The 9,842-nt window shown below is 41.1% G+C and overlaps 1 protein-coding gene across 1 annotated transcript in view; it reads right to left on the bottom strand.

Annotated features, from left to right (window-relative positions):
• Positions 1-3,270: 3,270 nt before the first annotated feature.
• The window catches only part of SEMA4D (semaphorin 4D), a 183,969-nt gene continuing 177,397 nt past the window's right edge, over positions 3,271-9,842 (bottom strand). The window contains exons 17-19 of the mRNA XM_019517308.1: positions 6,360-6,569; positions 5,433-5,530; positions 3,271-3,891 (exon numbers count right to left, since the gene is read on the bottom strand). Of these exons, the coding sequence (XP_019372853.1) occupies positions 3,862-3,891; positions 5,433-5,530; positions 6,360-6,569 (338 nt within the window). The 3' untranslated portion in view covers positions 3,271-3,861. The remainder of the gene's footprint in view (positions 3,892-5,432; positions 5,531-6,359; positions 6,570-9,842) is intronic.

Genomic DNA, 9,842 nt, shown 5'->3' with positions numbered 1-9,842 from the left:
GAGGTGATATCTTTTATTAGACCAACTAGATTTTTGCAACAACAAAAAAAAAAAAAAAATCAGTTGCAAGCTTTCAGGCACAAACACAATCTCTTCTCCAATGCCTGATGAAGGGTGTTTGTGCCCAAAAGCTTGCAATTGATTTTTTTTTTTTAAGTTGGTCTAATAAAAGATATCACCTCTACCATGAGCCCCAATTGCTTTTTCCTGTAGACCATTATGGCTACAACCTGGATACCCTAAAGACTGGTAATCAAGTACTTGTCTTGATTAGTCACTGCATAGCCAAGTAGCCTTAATTTATCAGTGTCCAAGCACAATCCAAAGACTCAAAAGCTCAGAGTGCAGAACCAGGTTACCCCTCTTTCCCTTTGTTCTGCATATAAGATGTGCTCTAGGTATCACTCAGTAATACTTGCATACACAAGTACTAAATGACTGCACAGTAACTAGTGTTACTGCGCAGTAGCATCCCCAAATTGCTTTTTAGTGATGCTTACTGCACAGTAGCTTGTTACTACTGCACGACAGCATGCTTCATGCCATGTGATGCTACTGCACAGTCTGTGCCTCACGTCGATGCAGCCACTGCCCCTTAAAGCTCCACTTCCTTTTCTGAGGTGCTTGCAGGGACTGGTACTGGGCTTCTCAACAATTAGGCTGTGAAAAGCCAAGGATGAGTGGAAACAACTCTCCTGTTAGGCCCTGCGGCCTCCACCATCTCCCTCATCACCAACACCTCCAAGGGTCTGTTGGGAAGCTCAGCCAGGTCTGTAAGCAGAGTGCAGTTTCCGCTGCAGCCTGGGTTGCAGCAGCATTGCCTTGCTCTTGCTCTACTCAACAGCAAAGGAACAAGGCCGTATAGAAAAAACTGTGTCCAGGACAAGAAGTCCCTCCTCCCCAATCTCATGAAGTAAGTGCAGCCAAAAGGGCAGCATGCCAGCTGGAAGCTTGTTCCTGAACTCATACAGTCTGCAGCAGTAAGCCCTGCCATCTCCTCTCCCCCTGAGCTGCAGATGGAGAGCATGGATCCTGCCAACACCAGTGCTGGTAGGGGACTCGGGTTCATTTCCTGCCTCCCTTCTCTTGGACACACGTGCACACACACACATCCTTATTCATATCTTAAAATGATACAAGTGAAAACAGATATTTCTAGCCCCTGTGACTGCCACGGAAACAACAGGGAAGGAGGTTCTTGGAAGTCTATGCCTACCATCTTTCCTGTGAAAACTAGAAAGGGCCCACAGTGGAGAAGTGAGACATCAGACCAGTCTGTGCTCAGAGAGACTGCCTGCCACTTGATTTTTTAATATAATCTTGGTTTTGTTCTCCCATTTGAAAAAGGGTTACTGGGGAAACCTCCAAAAGGAAATCAAATTGGCACTAGTTCCATCATTTACCTTTCTGGAGTGTCACATCTCTATGTCAGATGCATAAGTCTATCCCTATACATACAGGCAACCCCTGCTTAGCGCTCTTAATTGGGTCCTGAAAAATAGCATTAACCAAAAGTATTTGATGACCCAAGATGGCGACCAGAATTGTTTTTAATGACCCAAGATGGCGACAGCGAGCATTATAACGAAACTTGCTGAGAGCTAAGTGAAATCAGGTATCAATTTCAAATGAGTGTTATAGCAAAATAGTGCTAAGTGGAACAGCGTTAAGCAGGGGGTTGTCTGTACTTTGTATGTGGAGAAAAGACCAAGCCGTGGAATTTTGCCAATTCCTTTAAATGGACATAGACATCCCTGCAAAGGGAGAGCTGACACCCAATGTTTGACTCTACTTCAAAGCATTCCCATTTTACCATCCTTAGACAGCTGTTTTGAAGATGGAAGGCAGCTGTTCTTTTTCCCAGCTGTGTCCATTTACCATTAAATCTTACATATACTCTCTAGGTCATAGCTGAGACTGGTTTTAGGGTAAAAAGAACCCTTTTTTTTATTTTTTTAAGGGAAAAAAATTCTTGTCGGGGTTTTGTGCTCACATAAAACCAAAGTAAATGCAGGGTAATCTAGTTGGCATATCTTGGATTCAGGACAGACATGCGATGCCAGAACATTAATTGGAGGTGTGGAATAAGGATGAATACCATCAAGTACAAAGTGTCATTTCCAAAGAGAGAGAAGGCCATAATGAAAAACAGAACGTCACCAAAAGTTCAATTCCTGTTGAAGCCTGTTGGAAGTTCTGACTTTAATAGGCAAAATCCCATTATTGCAGATCTGTGGATGTTAGCACAAAGAATAGGGAAATTCATGCGTACCTGAAAATGTCGCTTCTTCAAGGACAATCAGCACAGATCCTCCTGGAGGCAAATGGAACATCTCGAACAGAAAAAGACCGTGACCTCTGAGGGTTCTGGCTGCTTGTTCAGGTTGAATTGGCCATGCTTGCATTAGAAGAAATAGTTTTCTTCAAAGTGTATTGGTTGAAACTGCAGTTATGAAAGTAGATTGGATTTATCTTGGTGATCACAATTTAGGAGATGGGGAATTGCAGCCTTCATCCCAGTACCAGCAACTAACAGGTCTGGTTCTCCCTCCTGCAGCTGATTAAATGATCGTTCCAACCGATCTATAGAAATCTTCAGGTCAGCACAAATTCTCTTATGATGTGCTTTAAGTTTAAGGAGTTTGAACATTGTCCATTACCTGTGAACGACTAACGTTCCCCACACAATGAAAGCCAAGCTTATGCAAGTAAGCCCTGTAATTTTGGGATAAGAAGTATTAAAAGAAGGAACACTGAAAACATGCCCCAAAACCTTCTTTATTATTCTTATTATTGTTGTTCATTTGCAGAAAGACAAAACTATTAATGTAGAACAGCAGTGCAGTAAAACACAGCACTTCAGTGTGGAATGAGTAGGTCTCCACATTTCTGACTGGCTGGCTCATAAGTCTTGCAGATGTTACTAAGTATAACAGCAGACTTTATCCTGATATCACTTCAGCTTTAAATCACTTGCCGAGTACTTAGGTTCGCTGAATTTTAATGGTGGTTGAAATATTTAGCATAAAATCAGATTAGGCTCCTCACAGCTCTAAATCTATCAAATAAAATATGTTGTAGCAACTGCACAGTGCTTCATTTTACAGTGTGCTGTTTGAGCGCTGTATAAAAAAATTCTGTACCTTACAGCTCGTCAAATGAGTTCTTTGCTTGGTACAGAAGCTTATGTAACTAACTAACTGTTCAAGCTACATTTTTATCAAAATATTTAAAGGAAAAGTGTTAACATACATGACCATGAAGGAGGCACAGAGTAGGGTTTTTTTTTCTTTTGTTTGAAATACCATTTTAGCGTTACACAGTACATTTGCTTGCACCCAAAAGGAATGCTCTTTAAAATGCCAGAACAGGGTTTCAAGACAAACAAGATGCCTCTACTCCTCCAGTTAAATTGTTGAACAAACACTTCAAATAAGTGATCCAAGTTCTTGTTAAGGATTCGCTGCTTTTGAATAGATTCTTATGCCAGAAGAACATCAAACCCAGACTTCAGTGATGTGCTTAACTAACTGAATAAAACGAAGCCATCGATCATGTTACAGTGTATAAGCAAGTCTCACCAGGATCACTTCTGTTCCTCAATAATCAGCAGAAAAAGCTGGTACGAAGAAAGCATATTGTGATCAAATATGAGATCCGTAGTCTCCATGGCAGCAGAGAAAACATTCTTCTGTGCACTGAGAAAATCATGTTTCATCTAATCAGAGCCTCCTGAATAGCAAGCCCCAATGCCAGTCCAGCACTTGCTGAATTCCTTTCCAAATTCAGCAGTTAGAGTAGTGGAAGCTCTGATTTGCACACATTTCCTTTTTGGCCAATTCTTGTTTCTGCCTCTGTCCATTACAAGGTGTCTTTCTTGTTGCAGCTCTCCTGAGGGAACAAGAGTTAAGTTTCACTCTAGAAAATGGCATTCATACTTTCATCCTGAACACGCTGGTCCATGTTAGCTGTCAATGGGTTGGGAAAGCACATGCCGTGCCTGCTAGTACATTATCTGTGTACACTTGTGTCCAATGTACCCTGTGCTTCCAGTTCATATTTTTATCTGCTATATAAAAATGCAATGAAACCCAATTCATTATAGAAAACACTGGGGTAAATGGGTAAATCTAGCTGAATGTGTGAATCCTATGGGGTCAAGGCAGTGCAGTCTGCTTAGAGCAAATCTTTGCTTAAGTATATTTAAAAACAATCTCAAAATGACTTTACAATACATTGAAAAAATGTGTTTCATGGTCAATGTTACTCTCATCTCTAGTCATGTGAACTATTGCACCTCTTGATGACGGTTTCTGATGCACAAAACTGCTAGTCAGTCCTCACTAGACAAGGATGCAAAGGTACTGTGTTTCTCTTCCTCCACAATGCTAGATTTATTGGTTTGGTAATGCTACTTTGTTCCGCTGGTGGCGCAAGGGGGCAGTGATGCCAACGTAAGAGGATTACACTGAGAATAGAGTTATAGGCCTCGTTTGTGGGAAAGGGAAGGAGAGGAGGAAAAGCAGGACAGATGAGCTGAAGGGATGTACATAGGAAGCACCCCTGTGTCCCAGTTATCTTCAGTCTTTGGACTGTAATCATATGGGCCTTACAGCAACCAAATCAGCTCTGTGCTAGTCCAAAAAGGGAGGGAGTAGGCATAAAGGCAGTATATGTCTGCTTTATATAACAGATCCTTTACAGAGCAGAGCTGGATTCACTGACAGCAAGGTTCATTTCCGAGGGAAAGAAGAAAAATAAGTAATTAAAGGAGAGAGGGAAAGACGTTAGCATCTCAAGCATCTTTATCTCTAACACCCTGTTGTCTAGAAGTGCTTTACATGGAGATGAGCTATAATGGGAATTCTGCCTACTCCATTTTATCAGTGGGCCACAATATGGATTTTCAGGGCTTTTCCTAGTCCTTAACTAAAGCAATCAAGCACATACCAGGTGCATCTATGTGCTAATTAACTCCACAGTCAATGTCTCATTGTCTACATGCGCGCCCCTATTAGGGTGCAGGAAACAAATAAACTCTGCAACAGGGTAGGACTTATAAATATATTTACAAGTTCTACGCTGCTGCAAAGTTTTTCATGAGCAGCAGCACATGTGTAGATGCTGAGCTGGCTGGCTGGGGCACGAGTGTGCTTCAGTGCAAGGTCTAGCCCCATACTGAAGCACCCTTGTGCCCTAGGCAGCCCCTCTGCAGCACACTGAGCGTGGTTGCAGCAGCCCCCAATTGGCAGGCTGACCCCCTACCCCTGACCCTCTGCCAACCAGGGCTGCTCAGACCTGCTGAATGTGCTGCATTTCGGGCACGCATCTAAATGGCATGCCTGGGAGCTTCCCAGAAACAACAAACTCCAGGGCAATAATGACGTGTAAACACGCCCACTAACAAATACACCTGTCACAAAGCGTCTTACCCAGGTCTTCTTCCAGTTTTGCATCATTTTGTCATGTTCAGTAATGGCACTTCGCCAGCTATCGAATTCCTTTGTCCATCCATCTTGACCAGCAGAGTCTGAAAATTAAGTAATGGGACAAGTTACATAAGCGATTAGTGATCAAAAAGAGGTGCATCTACCATCTAGTTCTGCAGCAGCTTCAAAAGACATCTTTGTCTGACACAGCACTGGCATGCTGACAGGGGGCTGAAGCCAAGTCTCCCCCAGTGTCTACAGGTCAGATTTTCGGACATGGTGAGAACACAAAAGTTCGTATTAGGCCTGTGCAAAGTGGCTAGTATTCGCTTCGGATTTGGCCGATTTGGGGGACAGTGATTTGAATTACTATCCCAAATCGATTTGAAAATCTTGGCCAGAAGTTTACTTTGGATTTTAAGTGGCTTCTGTAACACAGATGTCAGGGATTTGAAGCAACTACCAAACCCAAAGTGGCAGTAGATGACCATAGAAAGCTGACAGCTATATTCAACCAAGTCAATAAAATAAAACGTAAGTTTGTGTACATGACCATGTTTTATGCTCGTCTTCAAAGAGCCCCCAACAGCAGACTTTGTTTTATAAGATGGCAATTATGGTTTAGGAAACAAACCACAATCACAAACATGGTAGTCTATGTGGAGATAGGTTTTGTTGCACTTACACTACTATAAAAATGCAACCTTTGTGGGAACAAATCTGCTTTTTAAAATAATGTTAATGAGGATCTGAATACTGGATTCTTTCCATCGGATGCATCTGAAGTGGGCACTCAATACAGCTAATTTCCTCTAGAAACTAGAGGACTTGACCTTCAGTTGTATAAATGTTTTTACAGATGAGCTAATTGTGTTGCTCATCCCAAGACCATGGCCAGGCTGACAGTGCATTCAGTTTGCAACCACCTGCCTTTATTTTCCACTGTGATGAGCACTTTTGATGTTTTGCTTCCAGCTTTGGAGATGACTGAACAGTGGTATTCTGTATTTTCTTCTACAGCATCTTTTACCCAGCTGAGAATATGCACTCTACCATCAGGCAGTGCATGTGATTGTTTATTGATGCACACTTCCATATTCTGTCCATTCTTCTTCCAAACAAAATGTGCATCACTTGGACCTGTAAAAATGTCAATCACCAAATTACGAGAATGAACATTTCTGACTAACACTGACAACCACATTCAATGGAGAATGAAACAGTAATATGAAAACCAACATTTATTCATGAGATTACATGCAGGGAATTGATTATAGATTTAGGAACATTAATGGCTGAAAGTAGTTGTGCTAGGGTTTGGTTTGTTGCTATGGTTCTTGAGCTGAGTGCTGAAACATTGAGTGTTGGCTGCAGCCAAGGCTGGGGTTTTTGACCGGGGTGTGCCAAAGCTCCTGCTGGGCCTTAAACCTGGATGTTCCTGGCTAATGGGTCTTGCCCCTCTGCTAAGGGTAAAGCCAATCACTATATTTGGGGTCTAAAAGGAATTTTACCCTCTTCCCAGGATCTCTACAGTGGTTTTTAACAGTGGTAGCAGCAGCAGCAGGAAGTTGGCTGCTGTGGTCCCCCTACTTTACCTGCGACAGATTAGGGGGTGTTATGTCTAGCCTTGTGCCAGGGTTGACTGTGTAGTTTTGCTAATAGGTTCGACAATGGATTTGTACAAGATCGTTTGGATAGGGGTGATCCTACCTCAGGCAGGGAGTTGGACAAGATAACCCCTGGAGTTCTCTTCCAAGCCTAGTTCTTCATGGGCACATCTCCATATTGCCCTATGGCAATTTAATGACACACTATATTGCCAAATGGCATACTATGGCGACATAATGATAACGTGTGTCTACATGTGATCGCCAGACACATCACTGTAGCAGTGCGCTCAAGTATCATGTGCTGCTACAGTGACGTAGTGGCAAAATTTAACCATGTGCTGCATGCACAGTGCAATAACCACCCATACTGTGCCATGCTTTAGTACTTCCTTTTGGAAGTACCAAAGGAAATTCTAAAGCATGGCACCATAGCAACATCACTATATGAAGACATGTAGATGTGCCCTATGCTTCCGTGAGTGGTCAGAAGCTGGGGAAAATGAGCCAGTGTTGATAATGAGACTCAGAAGCCCTAGGACTCAGTAACTAGAAAAAGTTATGAAAGAGTTTGTAAATGAGAATGGCAGAATCTAGACATTTCTTTCTCACAAGTGGGCTGAAGTAAAAATGGGATTATAACCTGGTCTGTAATGAAACCTAGGTAATCCTATCTGGAACTGGTACAATGTTAACCAATCATAGAGTAGATCAAAAAGTAAGTAAGTGAAAATTTGGCATCTTTGAATTAATACTAAGAGCAAAAGCTAAATGAGTATCAAACATTTTAATCTAATCATCAATGTTCATTTCACCTGCATGGAGCAAAAAGTGAACAAACCAAAAGATTGACAGCAGCCCGAGTTGCCAAAAGATTGCTACCAAGAAGAAAAAAGGAAGAAATTCTGGTTGGTAGCCACAGTTAAGAAGTTTAAGGCCTCTGTGGCCCAGATTAAAAAAGAGAGGGTTTGAAGCTCTCTCTAACCTTTCAGTGTACACTACATATAAAATGATTATTTGATGAAAAAACTAGAGACCAACTTACATTCTCAGGAGTTACTGAAAATTGACATGACTTGTTTTGAATTGGTTTGGAAGAGTTAATATTTACATAAGCAGGCAGATACTGAACTAAACTAAAAATAGGCAGATTGTGTCAGGTAGGCTTTAAATGACATGAAAAAAATCAGGGATCCTAGCACTATTTTCACGAACAGGAAGATTTTGGACTTGAAAAGGCAAAAAACTGTAGTAAAACAGAAATGAAGTTTGTATTAAAATACCTTTACACAAATGCAAAGAAATAAAGCAGTAGTAATAGTGGAGATGAATGATGGAGATTTTGATCTAATTAAAACTCGGTAGGATAATTCTGAAAGGAAGAGAAAAAAGGTTGGCAAGATGCATTTAAAAGTACTGACAATGCCTCTAAGAAAATCTGACAAGCAGAGAGAGAAAAAAGAATTACTTAGGGAAATCTATAATGAACTGAAAGCAGCCAACTACTGCCATCAGCCACAGCCAACGAGGATAACAGAAGAACAAAATTTCCTGAACCAGCTGCAAGCCATTTTGGGGTGTTTTAGTTACCCTGTTTCTGTAGGTCAGCTAATATTATTGAAGTACTTCCATAAAAGATGGCCATGTTGGTATCAAGGAAGCAAAAACTACAGCCACATGAAAATTCATCCTGCATCTACTATGTACTGAGTGATATTTAAAGGAAGTCCAGGAGTACTGACCATGAAAAAACTTGAATGCAGGGTGGTTAAAATAGAAATTTGCTCTCTATTCTTATTACTGGTACCAGAGGCCACCATGGTACAAGGATACCAATACTTTAGGAAAGCATATCTTCAAATGCAATTTGGGGTTTGATTCTAAAAAGGCTTTTAAGTATTTTTAAGATACAGAAGATGTGTTGTTGGTGCAAGCACCCAATGTTCCTTAACATTGTGTAAATAATATTGCTGGCTACACTCTTAGCAAAAACCAGAATCAAATGGTTTAGGCTAGATTTAACTAGGAGTTCCTCAGTATCCAAAGTCAATATTCCCCTGGAAATTGAGAAACAAAATTCTACCATCATACATAATTATTTAACAATCAATTAATTACAAACAAGGCAGGAGTTGGTGCCAGGGAAAAGATTTCAAGGCACAAAGCAGGATTTTTTATAAGGGTGAAATTAAAGACAACTGCTGGAGAGTTGTGAAAAAAAATTAAGACTGACGTGCTCAGAATCTATGAGGAGGACTATAAGGAGTTAAGACTAATTCTTAAATAACAAATGGCTCAATTACTAACTTTATCTGGAGTGTCCTTGTTTCCTATACCAATGAAATAGACTGTACTATGGAGGCAGCAGTGTTCAGTCCCAAAAGCCATTTCCCCAAGATTATTCCCAGGCAATTAGAAATGCAAGTCTGCATGATTTCCTGCTATTATTACACATTTACATTAAAAGCCAGAAGGGTTGCCAAAGAACACTGAGACTTGTTGAATGGTCCTAAAGCGCTTCAAGGGTTTAACTCAGACATTTTAAATTTCTTTAAGGAAAACATGGTTTCCTTGTTGTGGCTGTATCACAAGCAGTATGGTCCTGGGTCAGCACCCTGGGGAATCACTGACCAAGTTGTAACCAAGTCATTTTGCTTTTTTTCCCACATGTCCATTATATACACAACCAGCTTAGTTGGGAGGTTTCCCCCCTCTGCACAGAAAGTTTTACATCTCTAACTTTTGCAACAGCAAAATCTAGATGTGAACACAACTGTTTCTTTGGATCTTTTTGGGGGGTGGGGGA

The sequence above is a fragment of the Gavialis gangeticus genome, unplaced genomic scaffold (assembly GCF_001723915.1).
Source record: "Gavialis gangeticus isolate Ggan-Ray unplaced genomic scaffold, GavGan_comp1, whole genome shotgun sequence".
Classification (NCBI taxonomy): Eukaryota; Metazoa; Chordata; order Crocodylia; family Gavialidae; genus Gavialis; species Gavialis gangeticus.
The sequence above is the reverse complement of the archived record's forward strand: the minus strand, read 5'-3'. Positions and strand labels throughout refer to the sequence as shown.